An 18,220-nucleotide genomic window follows, 5' to 3' on the forward strand; every position below is an offset into this window, starting at 1 on the left:
CGAAACTAAAGTTCCCTCATATACTAAATCAATTTTCTTCCAAAATAGGGGAAGATCAAAAAATACTAGTCAACATATATTTTATACTAACAAGAGCAATTATTAATTTGTGTCACTTGAATAGTCACATTAAGATCTGAAAACGTTATTTATTAGATAACATTTATCATGCTCATGATTAATGTACCGAAAAAAAAAGTATTTTTACGACGCGTATCATTATTATAAGAATACCAGTACACGTTGAAAATTTAGTGGTAGTGATTGTCATCAGAAACATTTAATGGTTACTATATGGCATAGTTAATTTGAAATTATTCAGCTTGATGCTAATTGACAATGATTGCTGATAATAACTATCTTCATGGCCATATACCAGCCACTACTAACGATCAAAATAATCAACTACATAATGTACGGCAATAATTATAATTTACCCGACTATATTTATTGCATCGAAATTTGAGATAGTAATAAATTATTCAAGTCATTATTGTCCATTTAAAAGTCATACTCTGACTCTTTGATGATTGAAGTCTTGGTATTTTTTGTTTAACTTATTAATAATCATTGAAACTCATTTATTACTAGGATATTTTTTGTCAAAGGGTAATTTAAGGTTAGAATCCCTGATTAAGAAGTCTAATTTGAAATGATTTGAAAAATCTAAATTATTTCATATCGTTTCATATCATGAATGATTCAATTTAATTTGAAATGATTCGAGCGTTTAAATTATTTCAAATAATTTTAGATCATAAAATAATATTTCGTTATTTTTTAATTCATTATGATTTAATATGATTCATTCCAAAATCTACACTCGATGAAAAATAATTTAGACAATTTGGAATGATTCAAAATGATTAAGAGTTACGTAATCTCAAATCATTCCAAATTAGATTTCTTAAACAGGGACATGCATGTACGGTAAAAAAAATTCTTAGAAATTAACACGAAACTGTGTGTAGAACAAAATTTCACACAAATTTTTATGTTGTTTCAACAATTTTCATTTGTATTAGTAATATTATTGAATAAGTCGAAGCTATATTGTTTCTTTAGATAACAATAATGATAAAATGTTTTATATTTTTATATGGAATTTATACCATTGATAAATTTCAAGTATTTATTATTATAGCATCTCCAAGTACGAAAACTGTGACATTTTAATATAGTAATACCATTATCGCTGAAGGAGTCAGAAATAATGTGGGAATAAAATTACTTTTTTTCATTGTTATATTTTTTATATTTCTTATTATATTAGGGGAGCGCCTCGCAAAGTAATCCTTAAATTTTAGTAAAAAAAAAAATTTTTTCATCACAGTGGTTTTAGATCAACATTCATCATTTCTGTAATCATTTTTTAACGATTTGAAGTAATAGATTTATACCCATAAAAAATAATCGGTAGCCGCTACCGAAAAAATCGGTAATTGGTACCAAAATAATAATTTTGAAATTTTTCAAGTCTCAGGGTTTGATTTTCTGCAAAAAAAAATTAACAATTTAAAAAAATCGGTGATTGTTTGTACATGCGACTAAATAATTCATAAAAATTCGAGAGTTGAATCAATTGAAATCGGACTATGGGATTCAAAAGGGCTAATCAAAATTTAAATTTAATCAAAATTTGAACTTCATTAGGCTAGTCGACGCGCATCCAATTGATCCAAATCGTGTCAGGTTTATGATTCATTAAGTTCCTTTGATTACCGCGTAAATCGTTTCAATCAATTGATCTGTTCCAAGGATATCGTTTCATGGTAATTACTAAAAATAACTTCTCGTTTTTTTCGAATAATACATTATCTAATAATCCAATTATTTTCAAAAAAAAAAAAAAAAAAAAAAATAAAACTCGTTACATTAACGATCTTTTGCGATTGCGATCCAAATTAGAATGTTTATGCAAAAATAATCTTCAACGAAATTTTTAATCCAACTGATGTCAGTTTTTCTTAATTTCAACATAAATCATTTTTTTTTTCTCTTAAGTTGTGTTAAATGTATATGTATATTGTAAAGCTCAATGTACTCGACAACAGAGGAAAGTTATAGGGTTGGCCTGCGGGATCATCCACTTTCAAGATTTTCTTACGACAGTGAAAAATTTCTTTTGCTTTCTTTAAAAAATTACAAGTAAAAAGTAAGAAATCCACCCTATTCAAGTCATTAAAAATACCATATTTTTTTAATGTCTCCGTTTTCCCAGTCCGTCCTGAATATTTTATTAAACAAAACTTTTTTTCCATTTAAAATAAATCGCAATATGAATAATAAATAGTAGAGAGAGACACAAATCTTACATTTTAACCAACTATATTGATGGACGACAGCTAACCTTAAATTTAATGTGACAGATAAATTTATTGTTCTTATACTATTATTTATTTACGTATCTGATTGACGTAAAAAATGAATGGATCAACTCATGCGTGAAACTAATATTATTATTTAAGTATTATTAACTTGTGAGAAAAAATGGATGGGTAAATAATTTCAAAAACGTTTCAAAAATTCTATATCGATACTGCTATTTTAATATATCATATCCCATAAAACACATTTTCAATTTTTTTAAAAAATGGAATCATTGCAACATTATGCAGCTTATGTCAAAATTTTAGAGGTCAAATTGTTTACTTAGTATTTTTAAATAAATATTCTAATATGTCGTATCCCGCACGCATACTTTCGCGCATTCTAATATGTCATCCCATATTCGTATAGGTTTAGTCACGCTAAAAATTTTTAATTTGAAGTTAATTTTAAGAAAGCAATTAACGACATGAGTAAGGAGATAATAATGCATAATTTTTGACTCTTTTAACAGTATATAATTCAAAAAAATTTATTCACTACAAATGTCTATTTTATGAAAACATGAAAATAAATTTGTAGGTTATACCAATGTTAACATAATACGAATAATTTTTCTTTGCCGACCGTGAAACGTTTTTATCGTTTTCTGAAAAATTTCCCAAATGTGGGATACGACATCCCTGATTAAACAACTGAATTCAACCAAATTCAAAATTTTGATTCTGTTATTCTGTTGAATTCTGCAAAACAAAATTCAACTGAATTGACAATTTGAATTTGAATTAAACAGAATAAAACCAATTTAAAAATTTCAAATTCGTTTTAATTCGGATTCAGAACCAGAAATTGGAGAATTATTTTCGAGTTAATCAGAATTAAACCGAATAGAATTATTTAAATTCGTTTTAATTTTGACAAATTCTGGTTTTCCTGCCAAATTAGACAGAATTCATTTTTAAGTTAGGTACCGAATTAACAAAATTTATCTGAATTAAATAGAATTAAAAATTTAATTCTGTTCAATTTTATCGAATTCAGTTTTTTAATCAGGGGTATCAGAAAAGCAGTATCGATATGTAAACGGAAAAAATTACGATTTCAACGACATTATAATAATAGATTTGATCATATTTTTACATGGAAAAAAAAAAATAACTGTCGTTGCAACAGCAAAACCCTGTCGTATTTACAACATTAGTCCTGTTGCAGCAGCAACTCATGCTACAGAGCCTATTCCTGTTGCAGCAACAGTTATTTTTTTCCATGTAGAAACAAAAAATGTCTATGTGCTTTTACAAAGTCCTCATTATTTTTAAATATGTTTTTAACAGAGAATTCTATTGAAGGTCTTCAATAAAAACTCATTTATAGAATTCAGCTGAATTTATGCATAATGAAAAATAAAGATAGTTTATATTATTCAAAATTACCACTTTTATCATGTTACCGTATAGGCGAGCAGGCCAACATGACTACAAACAAACATTTGAATTTTATTTTTCTAAAAATATATCAAAGTAATTTAACCTAGTCTATTAATTATGAAAATTGAAATCTCTTATTTTTAAAAACATCTTTAATAAATGAAGAATTTTACTAAATGTACCGTGGATATAATTTAACGTGGGTACGTAATAAATGAAAAATTTTCATGCGAGAGTAGAGCACGCGTTTTCGCAGTTAATTTATACAACGACTTATACATATTCATTTTTACATTAGTATATTCTTCGTAATGTATAAAAAGTAAATTAGTTAATTCAATAGGCAAAAACACATCGAATTATTAATTATTAACTATCCAATTATTTTTTATTAAATGATTATGTATTTAAGGTATTAATTTACCATATACTCAAAATTATTACTTATGGTAGTTAATTAATCGTTAATTATGAGTACTTACAATTAATAATATGAAAATATTCGAATTATTAATTAAAAGTAATTAACATTAGTCTGATAATTTAATATTTAATTATCAGTTAATTATTATTTAAATGATTACTCATTAGTAAAATCAATTAGTTACCGATGACACTAATTATGTGTTATATATTATTTTAATCAACGTCAAAATGTCCTGTTTAAAAAAAAATTAATTTCATGAAGAGGAAGGTCGAGTAAAGTGCTAATGTTAAAAAAAAAAGGACTTTTTGATTCTCTATACTCTAGATATTTTACTTCTCATCGTGTTTGTACGCAGAAAAAAAAAATTCTCAACTGAAGGTAAATATTCTTAATTCAAGAAAATTTTCTTGGAGACCTAAACTTTCTTAGATGAAGTAGAAATCTTCTCTGACCAAAACGAATTTTTTTTTAACCAAGACATATTGTCTTGGTTCAAGAAAATCTTGACTTGGTTCCCGAAAACGTTTGTCTTCAAAAATATTTTCTTGACTCAAGATAATTTTTTTTTCTGTGTAGTGTAACGAATAGTAAAGACACATATGAAGTTAGTAACCGTTTATGTCAAAACAGGACTGAGGACTGTTCTGGAGGTTAATGAGAACTACGAGACCTAAGTAACCATTCCTGTCACTAAATAGTAAGTTCTCGTATTCTATACAGCAACAAGAGCTGTGATTAGAGGTTTGCATACTCTTGAACTATGAGCGATGACTATTTTAACAGTGACCAGTTATATGTTTCATGTACTGTGTAGCACAGGTTACTGTTTAAAAAGTAATTGTACATGTCAAGCAATGACTTACTTTTATTATGAATCAGTCATATAAAAATGTATTTTTTGCTATACTTGTCATCGATTACTGCGCAAAACAGTAACCAGTACTATTTTTTTCCATGTAGGCTTTCAAAAAATCTGAATAAAATTTTGGATTATTTCTCGAAGTGTACAATATGGCTCAGAAGTTACCGAAATCAAAAGTTTAACCCTTTCCCAAAAGTCCGTCTCGAAACGTATCAGTGTGAGCTTTACGAGGGTGGTACCAATCGAAGTTCGTTGTAAGGTTGTGTGAGTAACGATTTTATCGTTACTCGAGTACTTACACCGGTTTTTTAATATAAATTTTAAGGTATTCCATATTACCCACAATATCCTCCTTAACCCTCTTTGATTTCCGTTCCAAATTTGATCTTTATCGATTAAATATTTCTGAAGTTCATAAATCCTTATAAAAAATTATTCTTAGACATGCAAGTGACCTGATAAACGTCTCATGCAATATACCGTATCCTAAATAATGAATATCGCAAATTGATTACAAATACAGCATAAATTATTTAACGAACATAAAACAAAGCTATTATTTTTATTTATCTAATATATGAATTTCAAATGAGATTCTTTAGTCGGCAAAGAAAAGCTTTACTATTAGAGAACCATTACACAAAAATTATGATAAAAGAAAGTAAATGACAAAAGTCAACAGACAGAACAAGAGAACGAAAAAAAGGAAACTAGAAAAAGATCCACAAAAAATAGTAATGAAAAAAAAAAAAAAAAAAAAAAATGAAAGCGAGCTTACGTTAAAGGAAATTGAAGCACATAGATGATCTAGGGCATCTTGCAAGCCGCACGTAGACCTTACAAGCAGCTAGACTCGATGAGCCAAGCTTCACGACGACTCGAGCTAAAGGCAAACTCCCTTCCAAGGAGCAGAGACAAATTGAAATTCCGAATCCACCCCGAGGGTGACGTGAAAATCTTATGCTTCTTCCATTTGTCCCTACTTCCTATCTTACGTCTTTGTTCTAGTCTCAACCTACCCCCCCCCCTTTTCCACCCTTTCAAGAAACTTTGTTGCATCCCACCCACATATATTTGAAAATATATAAAACTACTTACACATGCATATTTTTTTATAACTACATATCTATATACATATATATACAAATATAAATAATATGAGGTGAATATGGTCGTAAGGATAAGATTATTTCACGCTTCGAGTGCCTATCCTCTATTTTTTTTCTTATATTTTACTCTATTTCACATCTTATATATTTTCATTTGACATTATATCCTTCTTTACATTCAACCAACGTAACAGATCGGAAACGAACAGTTGAAATAACCATGTTCAATTTCTATATACCAATCACTTGACATGCGATTCACTAGAATCGATTTACTTTTCGCATCTTTTTTTTTTTTTTTTTTTTTTTTTTTTTTTTTTTTTATTTATTTACTTTTTTTTTTTTTTTTATCCTAACAGTTATGTCGTAACCTACCTCGGCCTGAGTAGTATACTAGAGTAGTAGAACAACAGAACATCTGCTATTTCCATTGCCATTAGCTGTATCCATTGAGAGTCTATCTCACGTCCAGTCATTGGCGCAACATAGTTTTTCTCATTGTACCAAAAAAAAAAAAAAAAAAAAAAAAAAAAAAAATTGGTCAGAGAGAGAAAGAGAAAGAGTGAAAGAAAAAACCTGGCACCCATATCAGTTGTAAAGAGCCGCAGATACAAGAGTAGCAGCAGCAAAAATATCCAGATCAGACTAGGTCGTTGAACAAACGACCGCATGATTTATCACAACGTTCCCTTACGCTCTGCAGCAATTTCATTGCTACACGTTTGACCGCTACATGTATATACATATATATGTGTATACAAACATGCAGGACGTCATCCACGATATAGCAATTTTGCGCGTCAGTTAGTACGCGATGCCTCCTCGTAAAGCAAAATCCAATGCTTCGGCCTCGGTGTCGAATGTTTGTCACTGTTACGGTACTGCTGCTGCTGCAACTGTTGATGCTGCTGCTACCAGCACCGGTACTGCACCAACACAGTACAGTAAACTATACGAAATTCGAGCTCGTATATTTTAACCAAACATTGATCCAATGTTTCCTCTATACTACTCTCGCTACGATTGTACACTCTCTGGTACATTGGGGCATTTGAATTGTGGGTGGACTGATATTAAAACCTACGAAACTTTATTCACTCGAAAAATTACTGTACGACAGTTTACACTTGGTAATTCATTACTTTTTATTTTTTATTATTTACAAATCCTTTTTATTTATTACACTTTTTTTATTTATTACTATGGATACCAACAAAAATACGCTCGTATTGTATTAAAATTGATTGTTTGTTGCCATTTATTTTTATTCAAGAGGATTCGTTCATTAAAACCCTTTTAAAATATTGCATTGCCAACTTTTTTTTACACATACAGTTTTTAAAATCTGGTTAGAGTTTTTATTTGTTTTATATATTCTAAAGTTTTTTTTTTTTTAATAAATTTTATTCTGATAACAGTGAAGTGAAATGTGTCGACATGTTTTAGCATTGATGATTACAAAATTTTACAATAACTAATGAACGTAGAAGCTTTTCCAGAATTATTTCAAATGGAAAGATTGGAAAAATTAATAAAATATCAATATAGATATTGTAAAAAAAAAAATTGAAATTTTAATGAAAAAGCTTTTACCATTATAATACTTTCAAGAATAGACAAGAACATTAAAACACTTTTTTTTACGAAGGCTCAAATTGTCAATTGATAACTTTTTTTATGACTTATTTATCTCACTAATGAACTATCTATTACTCAGCAAATAATTTAATTCTTTAATAATAACTCTCAATATAACGAAAAGTAGCTAATTAATCATTAATAGAATCGGATAAATCTATAGAGCATGAAATTAATCAATGATAAATTAAATTTGCGGAAGCTAGAATTTTACTCCTATATCAAGTAAATCATGATAATGACTGCAAAATAGTTCTATTCATACAGAAAATCTATAGAAACTATTTAAAACTTTTAAAGTTATGGTATATTACTTATAATCTCTTTCAGAGGTTATTTTTATCTTATAAATGCTTTTTCAAAACATATTTCTTTCTGAAATATTGACTATGTTGCTATATTTCAGTTCAGTATATTCAGTTATTTCATAGAGAAATAGAATGAGAGTAGAATAGGGGCCCTGTAAAATAAAAAAAAAAAACATTTCAATTACGCAAATTTTTTTTCATTACTTCTACTTCTTTTTAATCACTGGATAATTATTTTATACTCCATATACTATCCAATTATTAAAAAATTGTCAGTAAGAGTGAGAAAAATTTTTTTTATAAAAAATAATAAAAATTTTATTTTTTATTTTAATATGCGAAAATAGTGAAATAGTAGTTTACATATCAAGTGTGATAATGTAAAAGACGCGAGTGACGATTGGCTACTGAGTCACAGCGACGTTACCGACACAACGAGCGTCTTATATGGAATTGTACTCGAAGTTTTCATTAGTATCCCTGATAGCCAAGTTGGTAAGAAACTGACGAGAAACTTGCAGCCGCAACTGGACACCAAGTTGGCCGCCAACAGTTGGTACTTCCAATAGTTGATAGACATTTTCTGAGAAAGTTGGTGGCACAAATTGTAAATCCAAAAAGTTGACTGTCACTTTCTGAGAAAGTTGGTGGCAAAAGTTGGCAATCATAAGTTGACGGTAAGTTTCCTTTCAATTTTCTCAGAAACTTGCATTCCAGTTGCGGCTCCATACTGGCGCCAATTTTCTGAGAAAGTTGGCGGTAACTTGTAGCCAAAAGTCGCAAAAGCTGAAGTTGTCGATAACTTGTCGTCAAGTTGGTCGGAAATTAATGAATGACCAACTTTTTCACGATCAACTCGTGTTATCAGGGATTGTGAGAAATACTCGAGAAATACGCCAATGAATATCTATAGGCGGCAGGTTACCGACCGCACGTAGGAAAAAAGCGCTTGAAAAATGATGACAAATTTCGTCACAAGAGGACACCCCGAGTTACTTCACTATTTTTCGCACGCGAGCTATAGTACATGCAACTAAAAATTAACATTTTTTGTACGACTAATGTCACAATATGAGTGACTAGATATCTATATTATCCACCGTGTCATACATAATATTTTTAGTTGTCGACTATACATTGTATAAGACTTCAATTAATACTACGTTTATTTAAAATATGAAAAAATTGATTGTATAATCTGTTGAAAATATTTTCATCGAATATATGGAAGAGAATTTTAAAGAACGTTTGTGAGAAGTACAGAAACTGTGTAGTTTTTATATATATTTATCACAAAAAAACAAAAAATCGATTAATGTCTGATATAATTAACATTTTTACTGTAATAAATTATCAAAGAATCAAAGTTTTAGTGGATATCTAAATAGAAACAAGTTGAAACTTTGATTTGAACTTGTTTGTAACAAAATGGAAGATTTAAAAAAAAAGTACCGCAAATATTCATGAAGATAAAATAAAACGTACCTTGTTAACAGAAGTTTAACAAAGTTTAAGTAGTATGGAGTTTGTTCACATAAAAATCACAATGTCCGTATAAAGTTGGTTATAAACGACTGATGATCTTCAAATAAATGAGTATAAAAGAGCCTTTAAGAAAGTTTAAAGAAACCTCTCTAATAGTTAACATACAATTTGATTACCTTCATATACTATTAATGTCATTTAAACTTCTGTTTACAAGGGTACTTTTAATGACTTTGATTATCTAAAATATATAAAAATGGTTGAGAATAATTTAGATTTAAACAGAAAATTGTCTCAAATTTGCCAACTACCCATAACGAACATTTCGCTAATCTTTTTTAAGCAATTTATTTTTACAGACTATTAACTTTCACCCTCGCTCGGATCTTAGTGCTATAAAATCTATACCTTTAGAAATTTTTTATTCAAATTCTTATCCTTTACAAAACATTATTTAAGTACCATACAATTACATTGTGAAAAAATATTATGGCAATTATTTCGGTGCATTGCTTCACCTATTTTTGAATACATAGCAATGATCCAATTTTGTATGCTTCGCTTTTGGATAAATTTCTCCAGCAAATGCGTAGCAGGTGATTTAATATAAAAATTTTATTTTGTGTGTAAAATTTTTTTCAAAATCTTATTCAAGGTTTTTTTAATTTCAAAGCTTTTATTGTTCAATATCATGGGTGCTCTGTTCAAACCTCGTATTTCAGAAAAAATACAAGGTTGCGTCGGAGAACCCTCGATATGCTAAATGTGACAGAATATTGACCTATAAATAAATTGATTTGTAAGTCAACCACCAGGCTTAACAGTATATTGTGTGGCAAAGGATAAAACAAGATGATTTCAGATGAGGGTGAAATCGACTGCCCGAGTCGAATGTGAGGACTGACATGACCCGAAGTCTAAAATCGTGTTTCATATCCCATGTCACGCACTAGATTTTTCACATTACCTGCATTGATACTGGGAGTCTTAATATCTGAAACCAGCCAACAGATGCTAATTTCTGACTATTAGAAAAATATAATTTTTGAAATGATCCAACCCATTACTAGTTTAGTGGGTTATTACAATGACATAAATACAAATATTTAGACACTTACAATAAACACATTCAATTCGGCCAAAGACGAAATCAAGCTAGAAACTAATTTCAAGAGCAGAAACTAATGAGTTTCTTCCCTAGAGCAGAAACTAATTAGTTTCTGCCTGCTCAATCACATTGGTTCGAAATTGGCATATTTTGACTGGCAAAGCGGGCATTGAAACCGAGTTTCAATGCAGGTGATATAAAAAAAAAGTTTTAAAGTACCATGAATACTGTGAAATAAATGGTTCCATCCCGAGTACATTAACGGATCCATCAGCTAGACCGATGTTGATGTATCCTGCCTTAGACCAATTTTACTAGTACGAATGAAGCCGAAACACGTTGGTGAAATTCACAGTACTAGCCCGGCAACAAACAGAGACAGATAGTAACGTATATCTCTGCATCTACTTACATGGTGTTGAGTTGTGTAGGGATCAAAGTAACTAAAGTACGCCAATTCAAACTTATTCAAAGCTATACAATTTATTTTGTAAACTTAAGGTGAACCTTTTTACATTTAATCGTCCATCTCACGGCAATAAACAAATTGTATTATTTTTCATTAAAAATTATTTATAAGGTTAATTTGAGAAAGTAATGATTAATTGACCCTATTTTTCTAACTTCTATAGATAGATGGCTTAGTTACTGATTTAGGGCTTCATACAGGCGAGACGAGGCGAGAATTTTAAACTCTCGTCTCGATCTCGTAAATTGAGAAAAATCAGACACACGTCTCGTTACTGTCTGTCTCGTTAATTACTGTTATGTACTGTTTTTTTTTTTTTTTTTTTATAGAATTTTAACTTCAATTTGTATTCGATACTCGACAATTTTTTTTAACCCTCATATAATTAACTTAAATTTGCTGAAAAAATGAATTCGATAAATCAATTAACGACAAATGATTAGTTAAATTTGAGGATAAAATCTGCAAATACTTAAAGCAGATTGCAGGAATAAAAAATATCAGTGGAGCAAAAGCGAAATAAAAAAGAAAAATATCTTAGCTGAATGAACAAATAAAACTGTAAAGCGGATAATAGAAAGGAACAAAAATAAATAAAAGGAAAAAAAAAAAATAATAAGAGTCATATCGAGAAACTCGAGTTACTTGAGCTGCGGCAAGCTGCTGTCTCCATTGTTGGTAATGAAATCCGACAGACTCTCTATACAATATATAAAACACACCACACATTCCAATTCCTACAACTTGTATAGTCATATGTCTACACTGATCTATGTATATATGAACGAATAAAAGTAGCAAAAAAATGCAACGAGATCTCCATACTCTTGAAATAGCATTGAAATAGAAACTAGTGAGGATACTGTACACCACTTGATAGATCAAAGTGATGCAAGCGATAAGGCTATAGCCTTTTTACACTTTGAAATGTGGTATCCACTTTGTGTATTTCAAATTTTATTTTATTTTATTTTGTTGGTATTTATTTTTTTACTATAATTTTATTTTTACTGTTCATATATACATGATATATCTGTTATATAGTCTTGTATTATCGACTTTTCTACTACTTTGTTCTTGTTTTATTTAGTTAAAAAAACTCAGCAAAAGACGATACTTTTGAGAACAAGTATCGTTTGTATAAAGTCAATTGTTGTCGTCGTCTTGGAAAAACAATTTCTTTAAACTTATTGACAATGTATATCAACATTTATTACTCAAATAATTCATCAATATAGCATTATATATAAAATATACTTACTGAATAAATTTATAATTTACAACCAAGTTATACAAGAAACAATTTTTTTAAAGCGAGTGTACTTATTGTTGAAATTGCAACAACTAAGTTTACTTGCTATATTATTTATAGTTTTATAAACAACTTTTAATGGAAAAAAATGTTTACATTTCTTGTTTGTTGGTTTTTCGGATTGTGGAATAATACTATTTTTTTAACACTACATTTTGTTGAAACTTATAATACAGATGCTTCAAAAATTAGCGTCAATGTACTAATTATTGACTCGCTTAATTTGCTATCGTACTAATTATTGACAAGCATCCGCACCAATCAATTGTATCTCTCAAATCTATAACATTGTTTTAGAATAAATATAGACATTACTGCAAATGATGTTCTATTGGAAAATTCAATGAAACATAATCATTTATTGCATAAAAAAAATTATTAATACTTAATAGATAGATGTAAGTAAAAACTATATTCTAACAGGAATAAATATCAATAGCTATTGTTACATAAATTTTTGCCTTTGATACAAAGTATTGGACACATTAAACACAAAGCAAGGTTATGCGATGCATTCATTTTAAATGATTTTCACTAATACACGCGGCAAATTTTACAAAAAACGTGAAAAAAGGGCTGACTCTGCACGGAAACAAGTTATCGAATTAAGGAAATATTTTGGAAAACAAACGTTTTCGGGAATCAAGTTAAAATTTTCTTGAACAAAGAGAATTTGTCTTTGTTTAAGAAAATTCATCTTGGTCAGAGGAGATTTTTACTTTATCTGAAAAAATTGAGGTTTTCATTACCTTAGTATGTCGAAGTCTGTTTAAAACTTGGTTTTGATATTTTATAATGTGGCAAAAAGTTTGATGTTTATCAAATGTCCTGACAGTACTAAACTTTTTGACTAAATTTTACTAAAAACTTCTCTGCGTGTAAAAAGTCGATGCTTAAAATTATAAAATAGTAAAAACGACTTTTGACAAAGTAATACTGCATCTGATGTTAATTATTCAATTAGTTTACGAATAATAATAATTACAAGAATATTTCCAATAATATATAGAAAGTTATTTTTTGTAGTGAGATATCTTACAAGGAATTATCGTTTTAAACTTTTCCTTCTGCAGTTGAAATAGTTTATCATCACTTGGATCTTATTTCATTCTGAGACCGATTGTTTTGTTAACTTCTCATCTAATCGATTTGAATTAAATAAGATCTTTACTTTGATAAACTCTTTCAATTACAGCAAAAACCAATCAAATTTGTTGGTTTGTTCAGAAGATATCATTAAATAAAATTTAATAAAACGTCATTTTCGACGTAAGATATCTCTGGAACTAATGAACTAATTTGTATGCGTCTCATGGTAATCGCAAAGGTTCATCAAGATTCAGATCTGATTAAATTTTGAGAGCTAATAGTTTAGTTCGAATTACAAAAAAAAATTTCTTCAAATGCTTTCTTTTTCTTGTTTTCTATAAAAACTGTTTTGGTGATTAATTTCAAAAGTGAACTAGATCATAATTTAATAAGATATATTGATAACAACGAAAATTCAAAATTCATCTAACAAATATTTCGTTCAAACATAGACACTTTTTGATGCTAACTTAAAGTCAGAAACCTTTTTGTAGACGTTGAAATGTCATCTATAGAAGACTCAATTTTAAAGCACAACAGTAACCGAATTTCAATCCCCTTTAATTCAAAAACGAATATTGGAAACCTAAAATAGAGTCCAGCGTTTTCTAGAACGTTAACTGAGATTAGAAAATTTCGTATTGTCAGAAATTCTATTTTGTCTCCGAGAACAACTGTTTTGAAATTTCATTTACTTTCCGAGTGCAACAATGATAGTTCCGTTCATTTTTCTAAGTATCAAAAAGAAGACCAGGCCCGTTTTATATTGAAGATTGTATTGAAATAGAAAACGATTTTTTCTGTAATTTTTAGATTCTATGAGGGTGTATTTTAGCAAAAAGTATTATTGAAAAATCATACTAATTGATGTACATTTCATCTAGAAGTATAACAATGTAAAAACCAAAAAAATTTCATTAAAAATTTTTGGTTCAGGCCCTTGTCACTATGGTTCCCAGTACCCATTTTGAAAATCATAAGGACGTCTAAAAAATAATTTAAAATTCGTAAATATCGATTTTGATACTTTTCGACGAAAAGTAGGGTAGAAGTACCATTTGTGGCCACTACTCCATTTTTGGATACTGAATACTTTATTTTAATTTTTGAAAAAGTATAATCAAACTTTTGATTCAAAAGTGTGATAAATAGTATCTTCGAACATACTTAAGACATTAATCATGTCATTGCATATTTGACCAATTATTTCATCTAAATTTTTGAAGTATCAAAAATTGGCCCTAAAGTGACCAAAAATGGTACTCGTCCCCTATATTGATGAGCGACAAAATATTTGTATATATATTAGTATATTTTGAATGATAGTTATATATAAGAAAGGAAAACTGTTATCATATTGTTTCAATTTATAATTATTTACTAAACAGTTGATGTTTTATTGATTAAGTACTTGAAAAAGTTGGGAAACCAACGAAACGTTGTATGATGATCAATTAGTGACAACTAATTATATTCTTGTAACTGTGATTAAATTCAATAATTATTATTGAAATGGATATGAACCAACGTTATTTTTTGTGTACACCCTTGTGATACTTTTGACACGATATCGAAATTACAATTTTTTAAATAATTAAAAATATTTATAATTCAGAATTTAGATATATCGTTGAATATAAAATGAAATTCAATCGAATGTCAAAACGGGCAATTTACCTCAACGTATATAGTTATTTGTATATTTATTTTAATTGAAGTTTCTACAGTATGAATATTAAAATCTTCTTTGTATTAAAAAAAAAAAAACAATTCTCTTTTGTGTTGAATAAATACAGGCATTCTCTTTGATACATAAAATACAAAAGCCCATAATATTATTTACATCATTTATTGCGATTCATAACAAAATAAAATTTATGATAAATTGCAACTTTTTTTTTTTATAAAAAACCCGAACATGAGACATGAAAAAAAATGTTTCAACATTTCCTTTAATTAAGCTCCATGACCGTTATCAAACAGCACTCACCTTTTCAATCAATAAAAAAAACTAAACCCTAAACAATAAAATCAATGTCGGTAATAAATTTCCACTGGCAAGAAACAATCTCAAAAACACGGCTCCTATAATTCCGTTAAGATTAATGCTTTCATCTTATTACCAATCTCGTACACAATATTCTCCAACTTACTAATTAAATCGCTGGGTCTCGTATAAAACCAATAGCAGCAGCAGCAGCAGTAACAACTGACTAGTTGAACAAGAGTGACAGAAGAAACAAAGCCCTCAGAAGTACCAGTTTCTCAAGTCCCCTAGTTCTACCTCATTCACCTTCTTTACCTTCTGTAGCTTCACCACTACCCAACACTAGATCTCTTAGCTTTGTATCAAGATTAGTTGAATTAGTCTTCCGTACACTAATCAGCTAGCAAAGTTCTCCTCCATCTAGTCAACCATATTGCAAGGTGTTTCTCATTGAACGTTAGCCTTAACAACAACTATATCTAAGATTTAATCTAAAATCACCAGTTCAATTGTCACTTTATTATGCTCTATTTACTATTACACGATGAGCTGTATAACAAGTTAACACGTCTGGCAAACCCAGTACTACCACCGCCACATTCAATTCAACCCAGTATACTAGTACAACAACCACTACTAGCCATTCTACCCCTTTAAACTCGCGTCTATCCCGTTGGGCTTTTGTTCGTAGTTCCGAATGATCGTATTATTATCAAGCTATTCATCAGTTTATCGATTGTACTCTATATAACTACAACTATTATTGACTACTATTGACTATTATTATTGACTGCCGGACTATATCTAACGTTGATAGCCATTATTATTGGTGTATTACAGACAACGTGCCTAACAGAACTGCCAGACGTTGCGCCTTGTAACGGGACTGTACGTTTACCGCCAACCTGCGAGGAGTCACCAAGCTCTGGGAGTAGTAAGGACCAGAGGGACCAAGGTCCACGACGGAGATGTCGAATCCTCGCACCGATATTACTATTGATAAGTGCTCTATTACTGGGCGGACTTTGTCTCCCATTTATACTACAAACTGCCCCTGCTAATCACGAACAGAGGCTCGATGTTATTCGAAGAATCCTCACTGAAGTGCCTCTGATTGATGGGTAAGCTATTTTATTCTATTCTATTCTATTCAATTTTCAGCTATTTTATACTCAATCAATTCATTTAATTGATTTATTTTTAAATACCGTTAACTACTTTGCCATTCCAGTTAAGTAATTACACAGTTAGAAATTTGGTGTTAAATTCAACACAAATCGTGTGTTGCAATTGGTCTACACAATTTTTGTGTTAATTCAACACATTGCGTTTGTATTGATCTTTAACACAAATTTTATGTTAAATAATTGAACACATAAAATCTGTTATTTTGACAGAAAATTTGTGTAAATTTAATAGGCTTCGTGTTAAAATTAACTAATGAATATGAGCACATAACCTAACCAACTCAAGTATACTGATCTAACCTTAGTACAACTTATGTCAATTTAGCAAACAATTTGTTCGATTTTCATTGATTTTTCTAAAAAACGCAGCTATGAATTATCCTCCCGTAAAATGAGAATAAAAAAATCATTGAACCTGATCATAAAAATATTCAAGTTATCTATGGTTATATTTAATTGTAACTCAATTACAATCCAAGTTTTCTTGCAGACAATGCTGCTACAATGCTTTGCTTGGTTATAGTAATGAAGAAACGCGGGAATGTTTAGCTAAACAATACAAATTTTGTATTAATTTTCAAATAACACAAGAAATGTCTTACATTCCATAATTTCTAATCATTTAACATAAAAATTCTGTTAAAGTAAAATAACACAAACGGTTTGTGTTGAATTAACAGATTTCTGTGTTGAAAATCAACACAAAAAATTTAACCAAATAATTTTTTAACACAAAGACACAAAATTTCTAACTGTAGTTTATTAATGGCAGTAGTAACGTTTCAATGAAACTTTGATGTTTAAATAAATTTGTCCGTTAATTTATGGTTATTATGTTTGTATAATTTTTATGGTGATCAAGGCACAATGACTTGCCCTGGAATGTGAGAAAATTTGTGCACAATCAACTGGGCGAGGTGAATCTCAGTAGTGACCTGGGGAGAGTTGACCCATGGGCCAGGTCAGATTGGAGTCACACGGATATTCCGAGATTGCGCGCCGGACTTGTTGGAGCTCAGGTGAGTTGATTACCAATTGAATTTTGCTTTTCCGTGTCTGCTGACGATGTCCACTTCGTTATGCCTGATAGTTGGATGAAAATTCAATATCAAGTCTCGGTGAAATTACTTTATTCTTTTTTAAGCCAGATTATATATACATAGGTACAGGCATTATATATACATATACAGACATATATCGAATATTTTGACATTTGCTTTACCTCTTTTACTTTTTAGATATTATTACTTTTTTAGTTAAACAGAAAAATTTTTTTTAAATTTCAAAAACTTGTTATAGCTAAATAGCATTTTGTTGTCGTTACTGTTATTGTCATGTTACTTTTCGTAATTTTTGAAAATAATAATAATAATAATAATAATAATAATATAGGTCATTAGCATCCTCGGAATGAAAAAATGAATTATTTATTTCAATGCTACAATTAGATTGCGGCAAAGTTTTCGGATGAAAATGTAAAAAAA

General features: G+C 29.3%; 1 protein-coding gene across 1 annotated transcript in view; it reads left to right on the top strand.

Moving 5' to 3' along the window:
• The window catches only part of LOC103580640 (dipeptidase 1), a 132,129-nt gene that overhangs the window by 76,032 nt on the left and 37,877 nt on the right, over positions 1-18,220 (top strand). The window contains exons 4-5 of the mRNA XM_053737246.1: positions 16,390-16,670; positions 17,599-17,755. Of these exons, the coding sequence (XP_053593221.1) occupies positions 16,390-16,670; positions 17,599-17,755 (438 nt within the window). The remainder of the gene's footprint in view (positions 1-16,389; positions 16,671-17,598; positions 17,756-18,220) is intronic.

This window comes from Microplitis demolitor, chromosome 3 (genome assembly GCF_026212275.2).
Source record: "Microplitis demolitor isolate Queensland-Clemson2020A chromosome 3, iyMicDemo2.1a, whole genome shotgun sequence".
Classification (NCBI taxonomy): domain Eukaryota; kingdom Metazoa; phylum Arthropoda; class Insecta; order Hymenoptera; family Braconidae; genus Microplitis; species Microplitis demolitor.